This window comes from Lipotes vexillifer, unplaced genomic scaffold, assembly GCF_000442215.2.
Source record: "Lipotes vexillifer unplaced genomic scaffold, Lipotes_vexillifer_v1.1 scaffold373, whole genome shotgun sequence".
NCBI lineage: Eukaryota > Metazoa > Chordata > Mammalia > Artiodactyla > Lipotidae > Lipotes > Lipotes vexillifer.
The window spans coordinates 874738-902254 of NW_006783733.1; the positions used below are offsets into that span (position 1 = coordinate 874738).

At 36.7% G+C, this 27517-nt stretch overlaps 1 protein-coding gene across 2 annotated transcripts in view; it reads right to left on the reverse strand.

The window, feature by feature from the left end:
* Positions 1-27517, reverse strand: part of KLHL1 (kelch like family member 1) — a 379107-nt gene that overhangs the window by 85254 nt on the left and 266336 nt on the right. For both annotated transcript variants that reach the window (XM_007456373.1, XM_007456372.1), the window contains one exon: positions 21590-21776. In XM_007456373.1, coding sequence (XP_007456435.1) covers positions 21590-21776 — 187 coding nt within the window. The remainder of the gene's footprint in view (positions 1-21589; positions 21777-27517) is intronic.

A 27517-nucleotide genomic window follows, 5' to 3' on the forward strand; every position in this document is an offset into this window, starting at 1 on the left:
CTATTAAGGAATTCAAAGGAAAGAATAAATTATTGATACACATAACACCATGGTAGAGTCACCAAAGTATGCTAGTTGACAGAAAGTTTAGATAAAGGCTTATGAAATGTGTGATTGCATTCATATGAAGTTTAAGAATAGGCCAAACTATTTTAAGCAGAAAGAAATTCAGAGAAGTGGTTGTCTTGGAGATGTGGAAGCTGGGGACTAACTAGGAAGGGATATGAGGGAACTTGCTGGAGTAATGGCAATGTTTTCTATCTTGTAAGGACTTTGAATTACATAAATATATGTATTGTCAAAATTCATTTAAAAATACACAAGATTTGTGCATTTCATTGTATGTTAATATTGTCCAAAAGCTCTAAAATAATATTGAAATCTAGTTAATAATATGATGATGTGTCCAGTATGAAGTGTACTTATGTCTACAACTTTGAAATGTATTAAAAATATGATAGATGAGTAGAGGAATAATAGTTGGATAAATATGTGTTAAAGCAAATGTAGCATAATTTTAACTGTAAAATCTAGCTGAGTATGTGGAAGTTAACTGAATGATTCTTTTAAGTTTTATATATGCTCAAAAATTTTGTATTATTTTGGGAAAATGAAAACAGATGTATTTAATATAACTGGATTGGTATAATAAAAGTGGCAAGAACACAATGCTAAGATATTATAGGTGAGGGATAAATAAGGGTAACTGAGAAGCCATGGGTGAGAAAATATTACAATAGGGTTAGACAAACAAAGAAAGAGGGATAAAAGGAAAAAGACACTGAAGCATCAGATAATACATATATATATGTGTGTGGGTAGTACTGCAACCAGTGTGGTGCTTCATATCTGAGGAAGTGAGTTGTGAAATTTGGTAAATATTAAAAGTATCCTTCCAGACATTTATGATGGAGAGAAAAATAGGAAAACACTGCTGGTTAAATTTGTAATGATAACTGGTGAAGGATAGATGTTGCACTGGTAAAGAATATTGGGCTCTACCTGGGGGAAGGGGGCCTAATGAAGGTTTTTATTTTATTATTTTATTTATATCTTTGTGTTTTAATGATCATCCTAAAAGTTGTGATAAGTTACTTTGGAAATAATGAGCTGGATGAGTAGGATTGGAGAGAGACTGGAGGTAGGGAGATCATTATCTAGTTTAGTAATGTGTTGTCAGGGAAAACAGTCCATTTGATAAACACATGAAATACCCCAGGTTTTCAGGCATAAGATGACAAAGCTTCAACTAAAGTAGTAGAAATGTTGATGTAAATCAGACAGTCCCTGATAACTGATTAACTATAGAGAGCAGAGTAATTCTAACAAATAAAGTTTGAAGCCAAGTTAGATGGAAGTACTAATAGTAGGGTATAGTCTAGATATTAACAGGTTTTTTTTTTATAGTAGGAAATATAATTACCTGTGTTGAATTATAGAACTTTTTATTTAATAATTATACCATGTATTTCAGCCTAGAAATATTTAATCCCAGAAAATAGGATTTTTATATTTCATATATAAAAGTTGCGTTTTTTATATGGACAATTTTTCTTTGAGGAAATAATATACACATAAAAGTTAAATTTTACAAAATAAGTATTTTAGAGCATATTTAATTTTTTCAATTACTTTCTTTTGTATTTCTTAAAATAATAAAATAAGGTTTATTTACCTGTCCTGGGATTTTTTTCTTTATCCTGTACACTAGAGAACTAGTTCCAAACTTCAGTAAAATTATAAATAAAAACCACATATTAAGAATTAAAAGTATGTCAGAATTTTATGCTGATATTTTAAAAAGTCACTTTGAGTACATCTCATCATTAATAGTTTAAAGGTGGGAAAAAGGGTAGAAGAAAGAGCACCAATTTTGGAATTACACAGATCCCTAGATTTAAACTCTACCTTAATTTAAACTACTTACTAAAAGGTAAAAATAAGAAGTTTCTTAACCTCTGTTAAAATCAGAATGATCAAGAATATACTTTCAACCTAAATTTGCTGTAAAATGTAAATGAAATTTTTTATATAATGGTGCTTGGAAGTTGGTAAAGTACATGTTGTTGGGGGGTGGGGGACAAGATGGCAGAATTGGAAGATCCTGGACTTCCCTTCTTCCACAGACACACCAAAATTACTACAACACATATAGCAACTATTTCTGTGAATGACCTGAAAACTATCAGAAAAGATTTTCCACAACTAAAGATAAAAAGAGGAAGTCACATTGAGATGGTCAGGAAGGGTGCAGATGCAGTCTGCCTGGGACCCACACCCCCAACACTGGAAACCAGGGGCAGGAATGATATCACATTTGTGGTGGTCCTCCCTTAGAAACAAAGGCTCGAAACCCTACATGAATCTCCTGAACCCTGGGGACTTGCACTGGGAAGACAAGCTCCCACAATGTTAGACTTTGAAAACAAGCAAGCTTATGTCCAGGAGAGACAGAGGGCTATAGGAAACCAAAATTTGCTCTTAAAGGTGCATGTAAAACTCACTTGCTCTGAGACCCAACACAGAATAAAGCACCTGAGTCATACTGAGATTTATTGATTAATTTTAAGGTTTGTTTCCAAGGGGCTGGGAGCTGTTAGAACTTTCTCTGGATATAGAGGAACTGGCAAGGGCCAGTCTTTTTTGTTTGTTTGTTTTTCCATTATCCTCTACCTAGCTGACCCTGTGCTGGTAGGTGTCTTTCTGACTCTCCCCACGTAACTTACTTGCACAACGCAACCCACCTCAGCTTCACCTGTGGACTTGACAAAGGCAGTGCTCCTCCAAATTGGCCACCTACCAGACCCAACAACCACTTTCAGCTGGCAGCAGAGACCATCCAAAGCAGCTCCTTTCATCACCAGTCCTGGCAGGCACACTTGATTGGCAGTACAGCCTATCCAAGGTGGCTCTCCACACTAACAGACTTGGCAGGTGCCCTTGACCAGCACTGATATTCCCCTGAAGGTGTTCTCACACCATGAGCCAGTCACACACAACAGAGTGCATGCAACATTTGTGGCTAGGCCTTTCAGCCAGATGCATGGCAGGCCAGTCCCACACACACTAGCTGTATCCACAGCAATCACAGCCCAACCACAATATGAGGGCACATGCAGCCCACACAGGGGAAAATCCTGGGTCACCTGGTTCTGGCAACCAGGCAGGACAGTGCTACTCGGTCTGATAGGACACCTCTACTCAAAGCCACTCTTAAGATGAAGAGATGTAGCTGATCCACCTAATGCATAAGAACAAACACAAAGAGTTAGGAAAAATGAGACAAAGGAACATGTTGTAAATGAAAAAACAAGACAAAGCCTCAGAAAGAAAAAAACCTAAATAAAATGGAGATAAATGATCTTCCAAGAAAAAGGGTTCAAAGTAATGGTCATAAAAATGTTCACTGAGCTCAGGAAAAGATGAAGGAACACAGTGAGAACTTCAATAAAGAGATAAAAATATAAAAAAGAACAAATTAAAACTGAAGAATACAATAACTGAAATGAAAACTATACTAGAGGGAGTCAACAGCAGATTAGATGTTGCAGAAGAATGGATCAGTGATCTGAAAGACAGGCTAGTGTAAAAGACCCAATCAGAATAGTAAAAAGAAAAAAAGAAACCAAAAGATGAGGATAGCTTAAGGGAGCTTTGAGACAACACCAAGCATACTAACATTAGCATTATAGGCTTCCCAGAAGAAGAGCGAGAAGGGACATAAAAACTATTAGAAGAAATAATGGTGAGAACATCCCTAAACTGGTGCAAGAAACAGACATCCAAGTCCAGGTAGCACAGAGAGTCCCACAGATGAACCTATACCATGACAAAATTATATAATCATCTCAATAGATGCAGAAAAAGCTTTTGACAAAATTCAACATTCATTTAAGATATAAAAACTCTCAACAAAGTGGGTGTAGAGGGAACATACCTCAACATAAAATAATAAAAGTTATATATGACAATCCCACAGAAACATCATACTCAATGGTGAAAAGCTGAAAGTATTTCCTCTAAGATCAGGAACAAGATAAGGATGCCCACTCTTTCCAGTTCTATTCAAAATATTATTGAAAGTCCTAGCCACAACAGTCATACAAGAAAAAATAAATAAAAGGTATTCAAATTGAAAGGAAGTAAAACTGTCACTGTTCACAGATGACATTATACTATATTTAGAAAACCTTAAAGACTCCACAAAAAATATTAGAGCTAATGAATTCAGTGAAGTAGCAAGATATAAAATTAAAGTACAGAGATATGTAGTGTTTTCATACACTAATAATGTTCTATCAGAAAGATAAATGAAGAAAACAATGTCATTACAACAGAATCAAAAAGAATAAAATACCTAGAAAAGTTTAAGCTAAAAGGTGAAAGATCTGTACTATGAAATCTATAAGACACTGATGAAATTGAAGACAACACAAAAAAATTGAAAGATATAATGTGCTCATGAATTGGAATAATTAATATTGTTAAAATGTCCATACTACCCAAAGCAATCTATGGATTCAGTGAAATCCTTACCAAAATACCAATGGCATTTTTCACAGAACTAGAACAAATAATCCTAAAGTTTGTAGGGGATCACCAAAGACCTAAATAGCCAAAATAATCCTGAGAAAGAAGAAAAAGACTGGAGGTATTATGCTCCCTGATTTCAAAGTATACTACAAAGTTATAGTCATCAAAACAGTATGGCAGTGGCATAAAAACAGAAACATAGATCAATGGAACTGGATACAGAGCTCAGATATAAACTTACACTTATATGCTCAATTAGTCTATGACAAAGTAAACAAGAATATACCATGGGGAAAAAACAGCTTCTTCAATAAATGTGTTGGGAAACTGGGCAGCCATATGCAAAAGAATCAAACTGGATCATTTTCTTACACCATATACAAAAATAAACTCAAAATGTATTACAGACTAAAGTGTGAAACCTGAAACCATAAAATACTAGAAGAAAATGTGAGCAGTATGCTTTTTGACATCAATCTTAGCAATCTTTTTTTTTTTGTATATGTCTCCTCAGGCAACGGAAACAACAGTAAAAATAAACAAAAAGGGACCATGTCAAAGTGAAAAGCTTTTGCGCAGGGAAGGAAACTATCAACAAAACAGAAAGGCAATCTACTGAATGAGAGATGATACTTGCAAATGATATATTCAATAAGTAGTTAAAATCCAAACCATATGAATCCAAATCATAGAATTCAATATCAAAAACACAGCCTGGGCTTCCCTGCTGGTGCAGTGGTTGAGAGTCTGCCTGCCGATGCAGGGGACTTGGGTTCGTGCCCCGGTCCAGGAAGATCCCACAAGCCACGGAGAGGCTGGGCCCGTGAGCCATGGCCGCTGTGCCTGTGCATCCGGAGCCTGTGCTCCGCAATGGGAGAGGCCACAACAGTAAGAGACCCACGTACCGCAAAACAAACAAACAAACAAACAAAACAACACAGCCTGATTAAATAATGTGCAGAGGACCTGAACAGACATTTTTCCAAAGAAAACATACGAATGACCAGAAGACACATGAAACAATGCTCAATATCACTAATCATCAGGGAAATGCAAATGAAACTCATGAGATTTTGAGATCTTACACCTGTCAAAATGGCTATCATCTAAAATACAACAAATAACACATATTGGTGAGGATGTGGGGAAAAGGGAACCCTTGTATACTGTTTTGTGGAATATAAATTGGTGCAGCTACTATGAAAAACAATATGAAGATTCCTCAAAAAATTAAAAATAGAACTTCCATATTACTTGGCAATTTCACTTCTTGGTATTTACCTGAGGAAAATAAAAACACTAAATCAAAAAAAGATATATGCATGCATCCCTATGTTCATTGCAGCATTATCTACAATAGCCAAGGTATGGAAACAATGTAAGTGTCCACAGATAGATGAATGAATAAAGAAGATGTGGTATACATATACAACAAAATAATACTCGTCCATAAAAAATGAAATCTTGCCATTTCAAAAGCATTGATGAATCTAGAGGATAACATGCTAAGTGAAGTAAGTCAGACAGAGAAAGACAAATATTCACTTATATGTTTACTCTAAGGAAAAAATCAAATGAACAAACAAAACTAAAACAGACTCATAGATACAGAGAACAAATAGCTTGTTGCCAGAGGGGAGGGAAGTGGAGGGTTGGGCAACATAGGTGAAGAGAATTAAAAGGAAAAAACTTCAAGTTATAAAATAAACGTCACAGGGATGTAATATATTATATAAGGAATTTAGTCAGTAATACTATAATAATATTGTATGGTTACTAGAGTTAACTGCTGTCATCATTTCATAATGTGTTTAAATGTGAAATCACTATGTTGTACACCTGAAATTAATATAATATTGTACATCAACTATACTTCAATCAAAATATGTATATAAATCATTGATGAAATAATTTTATCATTCCCAAATGATCAGTTACTAAGGATAAATAACAGATTCACAATAATTGTTTTTTCTTGAGGGGTACTTCTGGGAAAATTATTCAGGTAATGGCAATCTTTGTTTACAGTTGCCCTTTAAAATCTTCCAACGATTATAAAGGAGAATTTCATAGTTATACAAAGTTTATATTGATAAATAGTATATACACACACACATACATGTGATTTTTCACTTTGGATATTTACTAAAATTAGCTAAATAGGTTGTAATTTAAGTATGGCAGATATTTACTGAAAGCCTACTCTAAGTAACAATGCTTTCTGATGTTAGGAATGTAAATTGCCCGTCTCCAAGTTGCTTATAATTTAGAAAAGGGAATTAATCTATTATATTAGAACAAATATGCTCATGAATTTATACTTGTAGTTCTGAATATTTGTTAACAATGCCTCAGGTCCAAGATATGTATTTATTTCTATTTAAGCACAGGCATGAATTTGAATTGTATTTGCTATGGGAAGAATATGTAAGGATTCAATCAAATTGTTAGTGAGTCATCATCTACATTGTAATCAGAACTGCTCTTATTTTGAGCAGTTCTGAGGTAGAATTCTACTTTGAGGTAGAATTATTATCTTCATTTTAGAGATGTGGAAGTTACATGTGAATATAGTATTACCAAATTTGTGCATATTCAAACACTATCAAACCATGGAAACATCAATGGTATATTTTATAAATATGTAAAAAGTGGGGAAATGTCAGGTTTGCTAATAAAAAGTTTAATTCTAAACAAAATCCATACTCTCCAAAAAGTATAGGGCATAAAACAAGTAAAATAATCTATGGAGGAAAAAATCAGGATACAAAAGAAAAAGGAGGCTTCTGCTTTTTTTTTTTTTTTTTTTCTTGCGTTATGCGGGCCTCTCACTGTTGTGGCCTCTCCCATTTGCGGAGCACAGGCTCCAGACGCGCAGGCTCAGCGGCCATGGCTCACGAGCCCAGCCGCTCCGCGGCATGTGGGATCCTCCCGAAACGGGGCACGAACCCGCGTCTCCTGCATCGGCAGGCGGACTCTCAAGCACTGCGCCACCAGGGAAGCCCGAGGCTTCTGCTTGATAGAGAATGGAAGACATACCAAAGTGCCCTCTAATTAAAATACCAGTAAATCTGGGCAAATTGCAACAATAATATTAATTTTTTGCATTGCTGGACTTGAAAGTAAGAAAAAACTTCAAGAAAAAGTCTTCAGCCAAACAGCTGAAGAACAGTGAGGTGAAACCTGGGATAGAGTTTGCTACCCGAGTACAAAAGACAGCATTTCCTTGGAGTGGATGTCCACACCTACGGTAAGATCTAGAGCATCTGCTTTGGGCCTAACATGAGGTGGGAGAATGATCCAGAGACGTTGCATTAAGCCTGGAGCATTGAAGAGGGCTTACAAAGCTCTATGTCACTGGTGGCCCTGGTTCTTTGTTAAAGTTGACTTATGCTTGCTAGAGGAAAGTGTGAAAAGATTTTAATGTAAAATGGAACCCCAAAATATGAAATAGATAGTCTCACGCATGCACCCTGAGGGAGATAACACAAGAACCGAGAGACTGATTTCCCACAAATGCCTGATTTAAAGACCAGAATTTACCAATGACCATCTGCCAAGAATCTCTCCCCATCCTCAAGCCAATAAACTAACTTCTTGGACTCTGGCTGGAGTCTGCCCTCTTTGCATTCCTTGTCCATAAATATAGACTGCCCCAAACCCTCAGTGGACCAGCCTGTAGCTTGCTAGAGATTGCATTTCCAGAATTGCAATTCCTCTGCTTTTCCAGAACAAACTCAATTTCTGGTGTCAGAAACAACAAACAATAGACTTAGACTCTCAAGCTTTTAGATGTTGGAGTTATTAGCTACAGAATATAAAATAAACCGTGAAATATTTAAAGAAATAACAGATTAATTAAATTTTTCATAAAGCATCTAAGATGATAACATCAACATTATCATATATATCTCAAAAAAATTCGAAGAGAAGTTTCATAAATGGACAATGTTGAAATTACAAATTTGCAGGGACCTCTGCTGTTAAGTTGTTGCGGTCCGGGAGCCACACGCCTGGAGTCAGGTTCCCCGGTAAATGCGACCCGCGTCCCAACCAAGGACACCCGAGAATCACCAACACCAAGCAGAAAGATTAGCAAAGGATTTATACAAGTATAGAAGCTTACACAAACTGTCCGGACAGGGTCCCACTTGGAGAGAAGTGAGTGAGACCCCGACTAACAGCCGGGCGAGGCTTTTATACCCTTCACAGGGCGGGAAGTCCCCAAGGCGGGAGGGAGCTGTTTAATTTTGAATCAGCCAATCAGGAACCCGGTTCTTCCTGCCCCAAGCAAGCAAGCAAGTTTCTTACAGAAGACAAAATGTGCTGTTAGCCCTGAAGCTGTGCTTCCGTTTCTTTCGTCACATCCCCCCCCTTTTTTAGGAACTAATCAAATCCTTGATTCCTGGTCTTCCGTATTTAGGAGGTATGTTTCGTTTTGTGCTAAAGTTTGCCCAGTCAATCCGTCTGTTAGTGTCCACGTCCTCTGTGGTGTAGTCTCTCTTTATTCTGCTATGATGAATCCAAGTCTGGACACCGTCGACTTTAACAGCAGTTGGGGTACTCAACACAATCAGATGAGGTCCAGTCCACCTAGTCTCCGATGTCTGGGGGTTATGCTTCTTTACCCAGACTAAGTCTCCAGGTGGCAATGTAGGTTCCGGAAATTTTATTTTTAGTTTTTGTACAAAAGGTTTCCAGTGCCGAGGTTTAGCAGGGCAGCGGCTGCAACTTGTCTGACGCATGAGGGCCACCCGGAAGCCACTGGGTCCAGCCGTCTAGAGAGACAGGCTATCGGCCTTCGCCAGGGCCCAAGCCTCTGAGTTAGTACTCCCCTTGCCACCCCGGCTTGCCCACATCAGGGATGGGGAGTGCCAGAGCAGAAGGCGAGGCAAGAGCCCTTCCAATGTCCTGGAAGGCCCTCCCTTGTGTCTCAGCCCAGCCAATCTTGGTGGCCTCGGGGCCACTCCGGCCAACGCCCCCCAGGGCATCGTATAGAGGCTTGGCCAGCTCTGCAAATCTGGGTATCCAGAGCCGGCAATAGCCCGCCATTCCCAAGAATTCTCTCAATTCCCCCCCTTGTGGCAGGGGCTGGCAAGGCCAGGATGGCCTGAGTGCTCTGTCCTCTTTCTAGGTTATACCCCAAATAGTCCACTTGTTCTTGACAAATCCGAGCCCCTTCAATTGAGAGTTTATAGCCCAAGTCCTGTAGTAACCTTACTAGGCCTTTTCTTCCTGTTAGACAATCCCACACAGTTTTTCCAGCCACAAGTAAATCATCCACATATTGTAATAAGGTTACTTCGGGAAACTGGTTATGGAATTCGAAAACGAGTTTTTAACCATTCATGTAACCCTGTAGATCCCAGATGCGTTCCCTCATGCAAGCGTCGAATCAACATCAGGCCTAGGTTCTCAGGAATAAAAACTCGGTGATCCCCGTCCTGCCCCCACAGGGGCAGTCAGGCATGACCAGGAAGGAGTGGGTGACTGCCTGCTTGCCCAAGTCGACCTTCCTGTCTGTGGTCCAAAAACAGCGTTGAGTCCCAGTGGCCCCCTGTAATCCATATCTTTCCTTCCTTCTCGTTATCTAATAGCCCCCCCTTTTTCTTTTGTATCTAGTCCAAATCCTTGGAATTAATAAAGAAACTTGGTTACAATAACCAGAATTATGAATGATTACGTTTAACATACTAAGTAATCTTAGTTAAATATATATATTTTTTAAGATACCTTAGGGGACCTCTAAAGTATCACAAAGTTAACTGGAAATCAAAAGAAACATTAAAATTTGATATTTGGGAAGTTTGTCAAAAAGTTTTAAAACAGTTGGTCAAATAAGATCATAGGTCACTGTGAGACAATACTTATTCCTTAACTAAAGTTACAAAAGATCTCAAAAGCAAATACAGATCACTTAAATGTAAAGAAACTCACACAGTCTGTTGTCAAAAGTAGCATTTTAAGAATACTTTGGGGGAAGAAACAAAATCCAGTCTTGTTTTAGCTTATTCCTAATAAAATCCATTTACCCAACTAAATTTAGTCCAATCTTAGAAAATCCTGATCATGTATTATTGTTTTCAGTATTTTTTAATTTTTATTTGTCCCACCTTTTTTTTACTGAAAACATACATCTTACCTTTTTTAAAAGTTTTTTTTTTTTTACATTGAGTTACTTTTTTTGCTGATAGATTTATAACAGATGGAATAAGGTTTTATTTGACCTTTAGTAAACCTAGGTACAACAGAAGTATTATACTCAACATTGATGACTCTAAAGACATGTCTATATTAAATGAACAAGTTTAAGCCACCTTCAATACTAGATATCAGTTTAGTACTGAATATTTTTTAGATGACATGAACCTGAAATTTATTTTGGCCAGATTATTTTTACTTCTGAGTATTTATGTAAGTGTTTGATTTTTTTAAAAGCCAATTAAGTAGAGCTCTTTAATGAATTAATTTTTGGCAATACCATACATTTACAACACACATATAGATACATATGAAAATATAAACACAGAGGTCTCATTGTTTCCATTTTAAAATTTCAGTCCTGAGTCAGGTACAACATAAAATCTATCAGTTACAAGGGGTTGGATTTAAATTGGGCTTCTGGCAGATGGAACAAATCAAGGTCACCAATCTAGATGGCTAAATCCTTTTTACTAGTGCTTATAGAAAAGACTTGGGATTTTTATTTATCCTTGACAAGTCAAGTGTTAAGTTACTTCACCCTCTTTTTTTTAATTTTGCATTTAAAAAGATGGCAGAGATAAGGGTTTCTTAGAAGACCAGATAGGACATTTGTATCTCAAAGGTTTCCCCTTTGTTTAATACTTAGCTTAGGGGAGAAGGCCTCTTAAAATTTCTATCAGGCTAAAGTCCATTTTCCAAAAGCGGCCTACAGTTCCTGGTGTTGTGAGTTGGCCCCTTGGTTTACTTGTGCACAAGTCACATATTGCCTAGTGACTGAGAATACTTTTTTTTTTAATACCTGCCTTAACTGTCTCTTCTCAGTTTATAAGTTCTTTTCTTTAAAACCATCTAATTTTTGTAATTTCCTTCGGATATCTGGGGCCGACTGTGTCACAAAGGCCAGGTTAATTGCCCGCCTGCCTGTTTGTTTTTTTTTTTGTGCCTCAGGGTCTATGGGCGTCCATAGCCTATAAGTCTCCATTAGCCTTTCCAGGAAGGCGGCTGGAGACTCTGTGGCTCCCTGGGTCACCTCTGTAACCTTGGACATATTAGTTGGCCTTCGTGCTGCCGCCCGAAGTCCTGTTAACAGAGCCCGGCGAAAACGGGCCAAAGCCCCTCGTCCCTCCTCCGTGTTAGGATTCTATTTCGGTCGGGTACTAGGGAGCACGGCTTCAATTAGGTTGGGGTTATCAGTGGGCCGTCCATCTGGACCAAGTATCTGTTTACGGGCCCCCCACATTATTATTATTTTTTTTCTTCCGTGGTAAACAAAACCTGTAACAATTGTTGACAATCATCCCAGGTCGGCTGATGAGTTACAAATATAGTTTTTAACAGTAATATTAATATAAATCAGTCGTGGAGAATGGGGCATAAGTAAGAAAAGGCTGTGCCTCCCCTGGACTAGGTGTTTGTTGCCGCAGAGGCAGAGTAGTGGGTTGCGGTTCAGTCAAGTGATCTCTAGACTGGGTATGCGGTCTCCTGGGCCGACCTGGGAGGATGTCGTCATCGGGGCCGGTATTTGCCAAGGGAGGGACATAGGAAGGGGGAGGTGCAGACGCCTCAGGAGGAGGGTTTTCTTTTTCTTCCTCTCCCTCCCCTACAAGAGGAGGGGGAGGGGACTTAGAGCTTTTAACATTAGGTTTTTTTCCCGTTCCCCATCTTGGCGGCACATATGTTATCTTTAGATCTTATTTTCTTTTTGTTGGTAGTTCCCGGCGGGGGCAACCAGGGCCTCAGCCAGTCAGGTGGTGTCTCCACGAGACCCCGCCAACACTCAATATAAAGAATCTGATCATCATGTGCCTTAAAGACAATATCTTCCACCGCATCTATAACCGGAATAAAGAACGTACCTTCGGATGGCCATCCCACCTCAAATGTCGGCCATTCCAATTCACAAAAGGTGCGGAGGGTTTCCGGGGATACAGAGGCCCCGAATTCCCTGGCGATCTGGCGGAAGTCTCTGAAGTGGTCCAGAACTAGGCTCAGGGGGGTCTGCATCCGGAACATACCTTGTCCCATTGTTAAATTTTTGTTGAGCTAAAAGTTTTAGCACAAGCACAAAGCCAAGCAAATGCAAGAGCGCACACACGAGTGACAAAAGACAGAAGGGGAGAACAACAAGTTTTGACCCAATCCCAGTTCAAAGTCGGGACAAAAGAATATCGAAACCGACTTTGAATTTCCAAGGAGGAATCGCGGCGTCCCGTGACTCCTCCTGACTCCAGGCTTAACGTCGCGTCCGACAAGCCTTAATGGAGTCTCCTAGTTTCTTGACGGCAAGCCAAGGGTCACAAACTTACCCGAAGAAGGAACAAGGGGTGGCTTCGGAGGAGGGACCCTATTTCAGATCTTTAACCTCCACTTCGAGTAGTCCAAAGACAGGGAGGGACCCTGTTTCAGGTCTTTAACCTCCACTGTCCGATCCCGGACGAGCCCCCAAATGGTGCGGTCCGGGAGCCACACGCCTGGAGTCAGGTTCCCCGGTAAATGCGACCCGTGTCCCAACCAAGGACACCCGAGAATCACCAACACCAAGTAGAAAGATTAGCAAAGGATTTATACAAGTACAAGTATAGAAGCTTACACAAACTGTCCGGACAGGGTCCCACTCGGAGAGAAGTGAGTGAGACCCCGACTAACAGCCGGGCAAGGCTTTTATACCCTTCACAGGGCGGGAAGTCCCCAAGGCGGGAGGGAGCTGTTTAATTTTGAATCAGCCAATCAGGAACCCGGTTCTTCCCGCCCCAAGCAAGCAAGCAAGTTTCTTACAGAAGACAAAATGTGCTGTTAGCCCTGAAGCTGTTCTTCCGTTTCTTTCGTCACAAAGTATGGATTAGCTTGTATCAAATAAACTATCTCCATAAGAATAACTATAAAGTGATAGTGTTAGAATACAAAATTTAGCTGTTTAAAGACATTAGAGATTAAAAAAAAAAAAGATATCAAACACTTAGGAGGACAAATCCCAGATAGAAGGGATGAGAATTGAAATGAGGCCAACATCCTTTGCCATTTTCCCCTTGGGAAATGGCTGATTCACAGGCAGCACTAGGCTGAGAGTCCTTGAAGTATTGTTGGCCCAGGCTTGTTGGTAGCCTTATGCAGCTGGGGAGACACTAACTGTAGTTCAGGGCAGCCAAGGTAGTCAGGACTTTAGACTCGGAAAAAAGAATGACAAGGCATTATTGCTTGTCTTCTGGGCACTTGCTAATTTGTAAGACATATACAAGGAGAGACAGAAATCCAGGCAGAAAATGGAAGCTAAGATGCTTAAAATTAGAACTGATTCTTCTGAGGTGAAAATAAAATGGCATTCAGGGCCCAGTAAAGACCAATGGCCTTGATATACATACAGAAAGCGAACAAGGAGTAGGGCGATCCTCACAGATACTACATCTTAGCCTCAAATTATCTAATGCTTGTTTGGAAGAAGGTGTTTTGCTCTTACTTAAGTGTCTATCGAAAGGAAAGTTATCTCTGAGAGAACTTAAGGTTGTCCATAGCCTCTATATATTCTCATACACAGTAGTCATCATTCTCTCCAAAATTGCCAGGTATGCTATGCTACATACTAAATGTTTACAGCAAACTTGTAAAATATTTAAATTATTCCTTATAAAATAGACAAAATGAGAAAAGCCCCTCAGAAGCTATTTCTATTGAACTTTGTGCCAAATACTGTAGGCAATTAGTTCAAGAAACTGAAATAAAATATGTAATAATTGGAAAAATAGCAAACTAATATGTCACTCTTCAGCAGTATATTTGATGATTAAATACATAAAAAATTGAAATTATAAAAATATTCAATTTCATTACTAAAAGGAGAAATATAAATGTAATGCCAAGAACATGGGGTTCATTCTATTATTTTTTCTACTATTATGCTAAAATTTTTAATAATAAAAAGTTTTTTTAGACAGAAAATTTGTTGACAAGGCCCTAAAAATGGCACTATTTCCATAATTTAGTGCTACTATAAATTCTTAAAAACTTTCAAGAAAGAAATCAGCTCATATGTCACAAAAGCTTTACCTTCCCACCCAGTAATTTTTCAGCCAGTAATCTGTATAAACACTTAAAGCTTAGGAAAAACTCTTAATGTATGCAGATACTAATGATCATGTTATTTATAGAAAATAAAATGGATTATTCCACCAAAGTGTTTGATAATAGGATTAAGCTCAAGTAAACCGTGGCATTTTTCACGTGAATAAGAATTAGTAAGGTACTTGAAATGATGTATTTAAAAATTTAATGAAATATAAATTTACACATATAATATAATTAATAAATAAAAGTGTTAGGGCGAGAGAGAGACATGGACATATATATACTAACAAACGTAAGGTAGATAGCCAGTGGGAAGCAGCCGCACGGCACAGGGAAACCGGCTCGGTTCTTTGTGGCTGTCTGGAGGGGTGGGATAGGGAGGGTGGGAGGGAGGGAGACAAAGAGGGAAGAGATATGGGAACATATATATATGTATAACTGACTCACTCTGTTATAAAGCAGAAACTAACACACCATTGTAAAGCAATTATACCCCAATAAAGATGTTAAAAAAAAAAAAAAAAAGAACCTAGGGGTAAGACGGGAATAAAGACACAGCCCTACTAGAGAATGGACTTGAGGATATGGGGAGGGGGAAGGGTGAGGTGTGTTAGGGCAAGAGAGAGACATGGACATATATATACTAACAAACGTAAGGTAGATAGCCAGTGGGAAGCAGCCGCATGGCACAGGGAAACCGGCTCGGTTCTTTGTCAAAAGACAGCCCTCAGAATGGGAGAAAATATTTGCAAATGAATCAACTGACAAAGGATTAATCTCTAAAATTTACAGGCAGCTCATGCAGCTCAATAACAAAAAAATAAACAACCCAATCCAAAAATGGGCAGAAGACCTAAATAGACATTTCTCCAAAGAAGATATACAGACTGCCAACAAACACATGAAAGAATGCTCAACATCATTAATCATTAGAGAAATGCAAATCAAAACTACAATGAGATATCATCTCACACCAGTCAGAATGGCCATCATCAAAAAATCTAGAAACAATAAATGCTGGAGAGGGTGTGGAGAAAAGGGAACACTCTTGCACTGCTGGTGGGAATGTGAATTGGTTCAGCCACTATGGAGAACAGTATGGAGGTTCCTTAAAAAACTACAAATAGAACTACCATATGACCCAGCAATCCCACTACTAGGTATATACCCTGAGGAAACCAGAATTCAGAAAGAGTCATGTACCAAAATGTTCATTGCAGCTCTATTTACAATAGCCCGGAGATGGAAACAACCTAAGTGCCCGCCGTCGGATGAATGGATAAAGAAGATGTGGCACATATATACAATGGAATATTACTCAGCCATAAAAAGAAACGAAATTGAGCTATTTGTAATGAGGTGGATAGATCTAGAGTCTGTCATACGGAGTGAAGTAAGTCAGAAAGAGAAGGACAAATACCGTATGCTAACACATATATATGGAATTTAAGAAAAAAAAATGTTATGAAGAACCTAGGGGTAAAACAGGAATAAAGACAGAGACCTACTGGAGAACAGACTTGAGGATATGGGGAGGGGGAAGGGTGAGGAGTGTTAGGGCGAGAGAGAGACATGGACATATATATACTAACAAACGTAAGGTAGATAGCCAGTGGGAAGCAGCCGCACGGCACAGGGAAACCGGCTCGGTTCTTTGTGGCTGTCTGGAGGGGTGGGATAGGGAGGGTGGGAGGGAGGGAGACAAAGAGGGAAGAGATATGGGAACATATATATATGTATAACTGACTCACTCTGTTATAAAGCAGAAACTAACACACCATTGTAAAGCAATTATACCCCAATAAAGATGTTAAAAAAAATAAAAAAATAAAAAAAATAAAAAATAAAAAATAAAAAAATAAATAAAAGTAACAAAATAATAATTCTTAGATGTTAATAAATCTAAATATGCCTGTATTTAGATACCAGAGTGAGAGAGATGAAGACAATTGTAAATAGGTAATCTCTGTATAAATGTAGATATAGAGTTATGTCTGTATACAAACATGTATACACACACACACACACACATACACACATGCACATTTACAGAGAAATTTGGAAAAGAAAATATGCCACTCTGTTAACAATGGTAACAATGATTATATTTAAGTTATAAGCTCACAGTTGGTTTTCCTTTTCTTATCTATACTACTGTATGTTTACCAGGTTTTCAATATATGTTCATAATTAGAATGAAAGAAAATGAATCTTCAAAAAATACAATTTCTATGAGTACAAAACAAAATTATTTTTATTTTCATGGAATTTTCTAATAATCAACCAACATCAGAAAATAAATTCAATAGACTTTTTGATACAAATATTTTCCAGTAACCAATAGCACCAAATTTTATTTCATAGCTTACATGAATCATACGTTAGTGTGAGACATTTCAAGCACTTGAGAATAAGCAATTAGTGTTTTACTTTTAACTCAACCTTCTAAAGGATTTATGATGATTCCTATGCGATTTGTAATAAAATTCTTACCAAAACGAAAGCATATTTATTGGTACAATTTACTGCATTGTTTTAAATCTGCATTCTATTTCAGTTGAAAACATTTAAAAATTTTGTTCTCCTAATAAAAATAGTTTTTAAAAATTCACTGACTTTTTTCCATATTTAATTTTATATGTCCCTTCATTTTTCATTCATAGTAGAACAAACATTAATAAATATATTAATCATTTTAATTGGCCTTAAATATGCTATAAATTACTACATCATTAAAAACTTATTTTTCAGTATTTTCCAGTATGGCAGCGAATTAAATCATACTTTCCAAGAGATACTGCTAACTTCATTTATGACTTGATTCTTTTCTCTGATATGATTCATATGATTCCCAACTCTTGAATGTTGTTTGCATTGGTATAAAAGGTATTTAATTTCTACATAATGCTAATCATATAAATGCCACTGATATGAATATCTTGTTGTCCTGTCTTCTTCCCTATGTCACATTACTATTATGTCATAGAACCACTATAGTCCATGCCTCCAAAGTTCCTAGATGGCTTGGCCTTAGTCCATAATGTGATAAGGAAAGTCAGCCCAGGTTTCTTCTGAGTTCTCTGATGGTCTCTTTGGCACTGAACAAACATTTTGGAATGCTGTGTATTAGTTTAGCCTCTTTACATCTAATCACTGTAATTGTTACAGAAACACAATACAGTATTGAGAAAGAATAAATTAGACTAGAGATTTTAAGTGACATTCGTGGATTTGAACAGGCATCTCTCTGATTGCAAAGACTACTTTCTTCATTTGGAACATCACCTGCTTTCTATGATGTCTAGATTTCAATTCAGAGTCTATCATGCTTATCCTTTCCCTAAAATCTGCTGTGTCTTCCCTCTACTACCATATGGCTTTCATTTCTCCACTGGCTATATTTCAGCCATAGAGGATTTCTCTCCATTTTTAAAGATGTCACACTTCTTTAGCTGTAAACCCTCACATTTGATTTACCTCTAGTCTGGAATTCACCACCACACCTACTCTGCTGCTCCAGTAATGTGCTAAACTGATGCCTAATAATTCTTTAGATTTCAGCTAAAAACAACAACAACAGCAAACATTTTCTCTGTACTTCTCTACTCTTCTAGACTAGACTAGGTTGGCTCCCAAGCATTATACTGATTGCACTCGCAAGTCCATTCCTGTAACACTCACTTTATTCACAAATATTTTGTTTACTATTTGCTTTCCTAGAGTAACTTGGAAGCTTTGTGAGGTAGGGGTAATACTCATAATGTTCACAAGTTCTTAACACAGAGCCAGCACAAAATAGATGTGCAAAAAGTGCATCATTATAGGATGCATGTATGTGTGGATATAAGAAGAAAGGAGGGGAAAGGAGAGAAAAATGCTCTGAATTTTCTTAATATTTACAGAAAATCTGCAAGAGTTGTACTCATAGTTTATCAAGTCCATAAAATATCATATGAATCCCAGTAACTATGGAGCTGAAGAGGAATTCAATAAAATGTTTATATAACCTTATGAGGCACAATATGAATATGTAAATAATTCCAAAAAGCACACTAAATATTGCATATCATTGTATTGTATTGTAACATACTGTATTATATTGTATTTTCAAATTAGTCATGCAAAGTAAATTCCAGTGTTTTGCTATATTTTTTCTTTTGATTTCCCTGCCTCTTTTTACATTTTAATATTCCTCATTACCTTTAGAGAAAAGAAAACACAATTTTAAGATAAAATTTTAATGCCTATTTAGAGATAGCACAAGTTAATAAGGTGTAGAAAACAGCTTTTAAGCAGTAAAAGCACAATGTAAATACAAGGGATTAACTTGAAAATGTCCTAGTTGTTCTTTAAATCTCTTGAAACTGGTAAAGTTTCTGCTGCAGCAGGAAAAGTAGGTTATCTGAGGTTTGGTAATGTCAGATTTTTATCTAAGTTATGGGATATATTTAATGTCCAATTCCTAGAGGGCTGAGGATATGGTAAGAATTCCTAAAATTTCCTTCATTTTTTTTTTCTATTTTATTGCTGATTTAATCAGGAATATCTTTTTAAATCCCTTGTTTTGTCACACTCTTTTAATCTTCTGGACTACTGGATAAGTGGAACAATTGCTAAATAATTAGTAGTCTTCAATTATAAAATGAAAGATTCAGAATCCCTAAGAAAGTTCATTTTCTTAAGAATTTCTTCAGTCTCAAAAGACTGCTGTGTAAAATTAGACAAATTCAAATGCTGACAAAGAGCTTAACTCAATAGACTCCCCCCATACTCATATTCTTTTATGCTATTGTAATTGTATTTAAAGTCATTAAATTTAAAAATTTAAATTAGTCATGTCTTTTGGCTCTTCATAGCATAGTGAGTTTTATACTAATGTTAATTTATTGTTTATTGCTCAGTCCTAGTCACTGGCTGGCCTGATTTCATCAATGTTCTTTATTTTTTCAATGATATGTGCATATTTACAAATGGAATTTATCTTATACAGGCATTCATTCTGTAGAATGCAGTGTTCTTGAAAAGCAAATGTCATTCATTAGACCTTAAAATTTGATAAACATATATAAAATCATTGTCCTTTTACTTTTACAGGTAAAATGAACTTATTAAGATGTTACAATAGGGCTTCCCTGGTGGTGCAGCGGTTGAGAGTGCCCGCCAATGCAGGGGACACGGGTTCGTGCCCTGGTCCGGGAGGATCCCACACGCTGTGGAACGGCTGGGCCCGTGAGCCATGGCCGCTGGGCCTGAGCGTCCGGAGCCTGTGCTCCACAATGGGAGAGGCCACAACAGTGAGAGGCCAGAGTACCAAAAAAAAAAAAGTTACAATAAAGTTTGCATGCTTCTGCTCCAAGAGATGGCAAATTATATCATGTGCTGTGTGTTATTTAGTATTTATTACTCTCATAAGGACTACATGGATACAGCTTAATGGATTTGTTTTCTAAGCTTGAAAAACATTTATGGGGACATTTCAATATAATTTCTGGCTATTTTTGAGAGAGATTTGTATCTAAGATATTTTGTTTCACCACTTTATAAAAGAGGGTGTTAAAGCACTATATCTTTTGGGGGGGAAATTTTTAACATGGTCTCTTAAATAATAACATTAAAGAAGGAGCTAGAAGTGGAGAGAGACAGGGAGGGAGGGAGATTGATGCCATTTCCTTAGTTCTTAAAGTGTCAAGTCATTTACCCTTTTTAACTAATAGTTAAGCTCTTGAATATATATGTTAATATTTTAATGCTCGCTTAATGTGATAATCACTAGAAATCCATAGCCCAGCAAATAGGAGTAAAACTTCAAAAAATTAAACTAGTGAAAATCATTTTATAGCCACAGATATCTTCTTGGCAAATAAAAAATGGGAAATGTGTGTTGTTCTCTATTGATTACCTGAATTGTTTCCCTTTGCCTCCTATTTTGGGATCTCACTTCACAGTAGTTGAGGTAAGTTCTGTTGCTTCTTCCTGATTCTTTAAAAACAGAGTTCCTTTAACAGAGCTTGAATATGTGGTCATACTCTATGGTTGCCAACAGTATTTTGTACATGTATATTAAATGTATTATTGATAATTATGTCACCTATTAGACACAAACATAGGACACTTACATTATTTGTCTTGTGTACTTGTTCAGGAAAATTAAGACACATAAAAAAGGCTAAAGAGAACAAACATTCATGGAGATTTTCCCACTAACTATAGAAAAGTAAGAACAAAACCTTCGAATGTATGTATTTGGTTTTAAACAAATCACTCACTTCCTTGTTAGAGTAAAATTGGTAAAAAAATAATTTAAATTTGTAAATGATACCTGACATAGTCAGTACACCCATTTATAATTGTCTACTTCTTTGTCTGGCTTCTGTATGAGATTCTAAACTCCTCAAAAGCAGAGACTCGCTTCTTCATAATATTACTCTCAGCAAGCATGTGGCTGGCAGATTACATTTCCTTTACTTAGAATAGAAATACATGTTTCAATATAGCCAAGAAATTATTTGCCCTGTGTTTTCTAGGTACTTTTAATCTTTTTTTCATTTCATATGAAGTCTTGTACATAATGCATGAGGTAAAAGATTTAAAGATGAGTAAGAAGCAGAAGCAGCAACTACAGATTGAAAAAATGGAAAACTGAGAGGTGTCTTAACTTTTCCCTAAATCTTAAATCTTAATGAATAAAGCTGTGATTCTGTGAAGTTTGTTTGTATTACACAGATTACAACTGTAAACTGTAAACTGTGGTGTGATACAGTGTGTGTATTACTAAAGATCTAGAACTAAATACCTTTGTTGTTATCCATTCCTCCCACTGCATACAGAGTTCCAACTGTAGATTTTCTAGGTTTAGTTCTTGGACTTTGCATTAAAGTTCTTCTTTCTGGCAATAGATGGTATTTCATTGCTTCCAGAATCAGCTTTTGACATTCCAGATCATTCTTAAATAATGTATGGTTTTCTAGGTCAGCCAATATCTGTGAATAATGCACAATCACTGTTAATAATGATTTTTATAGAGATGAGCATAAGCTATCAAATGAAAAGTAGAAGATTAGTACCTATGATATTACCCCTATATTCAGGGGGATACAAAATATAATAAGAATTAATTACACTGACAAATAAATATGAGTAAAATGCATGGCTTCCAAGAGAAAGAGAATGGATATTATTTTTGATTCCATATTATTTATTATCATTTTACCACACAGAGTATAAATGTACTTCTAAATATCACTTTTTCAATTCCCTTTCCTTTTTAAGAAAGCTGTTCACAAGTCAAATATAGTTGCCTATTTGGCCATAAACATGTCTGGTGAAATAAATTAAAAAATAAATTTCAACAAATTAAGTCCTAATAAGCCTATCAGAAATATTCACATATTTACTTTAAGATGTTCCTAGTTTAAATCCCTTTCAAACTAAAAAAAATCTCAATAAAAATAAAAATTTATGCTCGTAACATCTTTTTAATTATGTAAGCAGTTGAAAAGCTGTACATCAGGCAAAGTAATAGCTTCCAACCATGAAACTAAAAAAAAATTTACCAAAAACGCAGCACCTGAGGGAATAATAGAGTGAGACCAGAGTTTTAAGTTCTATATGTCTCCCTTTTACTACAGAAGGTTATCACCTCCACAAATTATTTTCTGTACCTTTCTTTGAATGTAATAAAAGTATCTTTAATTTTCCTCTTTCTCTGTCCTTCTTTAGATTTTCTTTTTCCTTGACTCTTTCAGTATCACATTCTCTTCTTTTGTTCATGAATCCTGTTTTACTTCAAGTGAGTTAAATCTGTCATATGGATTTACAAAATTAATAAGTAGAATATATAACATTGACTCACTGACCTTTTCTTCTACATTGATAAGACACTGTACCAAATTGGTACACAAATTTATTGAGTGAATAAATTAATAAATGATAACAGCATATAATTAATTAATTTTAACACTATAATTTGAATCTTAAATAAAGTTATTTAACCATTGTAATACATAAATTACTGGTGGAGATGTCAGAAAGAATATAAAAACACATAAGATACTCATATATATAAGAGGTGGGAAAGATAACAGAATGGCTCTGAGGCTGAATAAGGAGTGTAACGTATTAGAATTACCAGATACTTTGGAATACAGAAGGGAAGATGTTTAATTAAAGTCTTGCTTATGCTTCTCTTCTTATATATTAAAACTTTAGTTGCCTTCCTACCCATTTCTTTCTTTTTTAAGGGACTACTATTTTACTTGTAAGATATTAATGAATAGAAACCTTAATGAAATAGAGTTGGGGGCTCAGAGGGGGAGCTCTCATACTCTGAGACAATAGTAGAGCCCAACAAAAAGAAGACTCCTCTTCTTTCATGGCAAGGACTCAACCCATGAAAAGTCATGGGTTTTGCTTAAGGGAACTATTATAGTTTTTAAAATTCAATAAGATGATATATACATTGATGATAAAGCTGAAGCTAAAAACATTGATTTTATCATTTTTGAATAGCTAAATATTTATATATTTCTAAATACTCATACAATGTATATAAGGACTATTTCAAAATGTTTATGGATAATATACAATTATAAAGAAATGTATGGAATCCTGTAAAAATAAAGTATCAGAGCAGAGTCAACTCTGAGTGCCTAGGTTTAATACTTTCAAGTAATAATTTCTAAAAGGAAATGAATTTCTCAATATTGATAGATGTATGCATAAAAATATATTACATATTATTTATTTTAAAGTGTGTCCTAGAACTTGAAAAAGAATACATACATATATATTTATAACTGAATCACTTTGCTGTATAACTGAAACTAACACAACATTGCTAATCAGTTATACTCCAATTTAAAATAAAAATTTAAAAAGATGCAAATTCAAAAAAAAAAAAAAAAAACTCCTTAGAACTAGAACTTAGATTTCAGACTCCCTAGACCTCACTGCATGTGTGGCAGTCCACTTGGTCTTGAGTAAGTCTTGTCTTAAGTTTCAAAATCTCCATTTATGAGCAAACACCTCCGCTCCAGGCCTCTTCAATGCCTACCTGGGCCTCACATGTCTGCACGTATTATAAATGGTTAAGAAACAGAGAAGAAGCCAACAGATCACAAACGTTTACGTAGAGAGGTCAGCAGAAGGATCAACCATTAGAAAGACAGTGAAGTTGGTTTTGAATGAGTTTAAAGCATCTCTGCTTCATTCTCTCTCCAACTATCCAAACTACACTTCCTGGGGCTCATGAGTAAGGTGGGCTGGCACTCCTCCCCTGGGCCCCCTTCATCCCATCAGGAGGCTGCCAAGTTTGCTCTGGAAGGAACCACACCCACCAACTTCTCCCTGTTTAGTATCTCCGTTCCGCCATTCCCAAATGTCAACCGTCTAATCTGATGAACAGTTTCTAAATGTGAGAACGCCTTACTCAGGAAACACATGGTTTATTTAACTCGAGGCTTCTGAAGACAGTGGCCCTGTTTTTCTTGTTTCTCCCAATAAAAATCAGCTCATAGCAAGCCAAAAAAAAAGATCTGGAAGATATACAATATAAAATTAAAACTTGTACTTTATTTCTGTAAAATGACAGATATTCTGTACTTAAATGATATTTTCCATTTTATTAACAAATAATTTTGTAAACTTTCTTAACTTTAGTGTACCCAATCATTTGAAAAAATTCTTTATTTTGAAAAAAATGAATTATTCATAATCTCTGTACTTATTACTATGTGTTTTCAAACTATTACTTGTAACTATTTCTCACTTATGAGTACTATATGACTTGTGTCTGTATTTCATCTCCCCTGACACTTTTTAAGATTATTCTATCCCAAATTCAGGCACAAGTTCAGAATAATAAGACGGTTAAGCTGTCCTTTAAACTTGGACTATCTTTAGATTTTCTGCAATGATCCAAGATTAACACAAATTTTTCTCCTCACTATACAATGGAAGTTAGTTTTGTTTTTTACATTCTTAAATTTTTGAATAAAATTAAACTACTGTAACAGTTCCTCTGCTTGTCTCACTTAGAAAAAAATATCAATATGTTTCAATAATTGTATACTACTTTGAAATATAGTCATGTTTACATACAATAATTTGTACAGTAATTGTCTATAAATCAGATTTTATTCTTAGGATATTATATACCAATACCCTTTCCAGTCAAAGATAATTATAGTACAACTTAGTTTACAAGAAAAATGTCCTCGGAAGTTTGTCAATATCTTCACTGTTAGATATGTTCCTACGCTTGGGATAAAAATTGACTATGTCCCTATGAGTTAATTGTGCATTAAACCTCAAAAAAATATCTCACTATGTGCAAAAGTTTCAGAATATTTTGTCATGTAGAAAATATGTCAGAGATAAGAATATCCTTAGACTTAATATGAAGGACAGCATAGGGTGTATTAACGATTAACACTGTGTAAAATTCTAGGAAGCTGATCCATCCGAGGATCCATGTCAGCTAGGCAGTCACTTTGCAAATATGATCTATCTCTCTATAACATTGGTAGTTTATCTTTGTGAGTAAATAATGACCATCAAGTTGTAGGGCAAACCTATAGTGGCAGAAGAGAACTGGGTCAATAAACATATATGCAAATCTTGTGTATGATATTCAGAAATGACTAAAATTAAAAACTAGAATAATATATCCCTTAATAGCTAGAATACTCAATAGTAACTTTGTTAGTTCCAGTTGCCAGAAATGTTATAAATTTTTAATTAGAATAAAGATGTTCTTTGAAATTGTTTATATTAAACATTATTACTTTATTTTTGTACATTCTTCTTAAAGTTTACTAGCTTTATCACTAACTTCACTTTAATTAGGAAAAAATGAAAAGAAATACAATTATTTAAACAATATTTCTTTTAAATGACCATTACATTTGTTATTAAAATACAAATAATTTTGATTGTTAATGGTTTGAGGAGTTGAACCACATATTAGCAACATAAAAAAATTTAATGTGGAGGACCTTCAAGATGGCAGAGCAGTAAGATGTGGAGATCAAATTCCTCACAACAAATATATTAAAAATCCATCTATATGTGGAACAACTCCTACAGAACACCTACTAAATGCTGGCAGAAGACCTCAGACTTCCCAAAAGGCAAGAAACTCCTCACATACCTGGGTAGGGAAAAAGAAAAAAGAAAAAACAGACAAAAGAATAGGGATGGTACCTGCATCTCTGAGAGAGAGCTGTGAAGGAGGAGAAGTTTCCACACACCAGGAAACACCTTCACTGGTGGAGATGGGGCGTTGGGCAGGGGGCGGTGCTTTGGACTGATGGAGGAGAGTCCAGAAACAGGGGTGCAGAGGGCAAAGTGGAGAGATTCCCACAAAGAGGATCAGTGCCAACCAGAACTCACCATCCTGAGAGGTTTGTCTGCTCACCTGCTGGGGTGGGTGGGGGCTGGGAGCTGAGGCTCAGGATTTGGAGGTCAGATCCGAGGGAAAGGACTAGTGTTGGCTACGTGAAGACAGTCTGAAGGGGGCTAGTGGGCCACAGCTAGCCGGAAGGGAGTCTGGGGAAAAGTCTGGAACTGGCTAAGAAGCAAGAGACCATTGTTTCAGGGTGCACGAGGAGAGGAGATTCAGAGCACTGCCTAAACGAGCTCCAGAGATGGATGCAAGCCATGGCTATCAGCATGGACACCAGAGACGGGCATGAAACGTTAAGGCTGCTGTTGCAGCCACCAAGAAGCCTGTGTGCAAGTACAGGTCACCATCCACACCTTCCCACCCAGGAGCCTGTGCAGCCCGCCACTGCCAGGGTCCTGTGATGCATGGACAATATCCCCAGGAGGACACATGGCACACCTCAGGCTGGTGTAACATCACGCCGGCCTCTGCTGTGCAGGCTTACCCTGCATTCCATACCACTCCCGCACCCCGGCCTGAGTGAACCAGAGCCCCCTAATCAGCTGCTCCTTTAACCCTCCTCCTGTCTGGGCAAAGAACAGATGCCAGAGGGCAACCCACATGTAGAAGAGAGCCAAATCCAAAGCTGAACTCCAGGAGCTGTGCGAAGAAAGAAGAGAAAGGGAACTTACTCCCAGCAGCCTCAGGAGCAGTGGATTAATCTCCACAATCAACTTGATGTACCTGAATCTGTGGAATACCTGAATAGACAATGAATCATTCTAAAATTGAGGTGGTGGACTTTGGGAGCAACTGTAGACCTGGGATTTGCATTTGACATCTAATTTTTTTCTGGTTTTATGTTTATCTTAGTTTAGTATTTAGAGCTTATTATCATTGGTAGATTTGTATATTGATTTGGTTGCTCTCCTCTTTTATATACCTATATATATATATATTTTTTTTTTTTCCCTTTTTCTCTTTTCGTGAGTGTGTATGTGTATGCTTCTTTGTTTGGATTTGTCTGTATAGATTTGCTTTTATCATTTGTCCTAGGATTCTGTCTGTCCTTTTTTTTTTCCAGTATAGTTTATAGCACTTGTTATCACTGGTGGATTGGTTTATTGGTTTGGTTGCTCTGTTCTTCTTTTTTAAATATTTTCTTACCACATTTTTAATTTTTATTTTAATCATCTATTTTTTTATTTTGGTAACTTTATTTTATTATATATTTATTTATTTTGTTCTTTCTTTTTTTCCCTCCCTTTTCTTCTGAGCTGTGTGGCTGACAGAGCTTTGGTGCTCAGGCTGGGTGTCAGGCCTGAGCCCCTGAGGTGG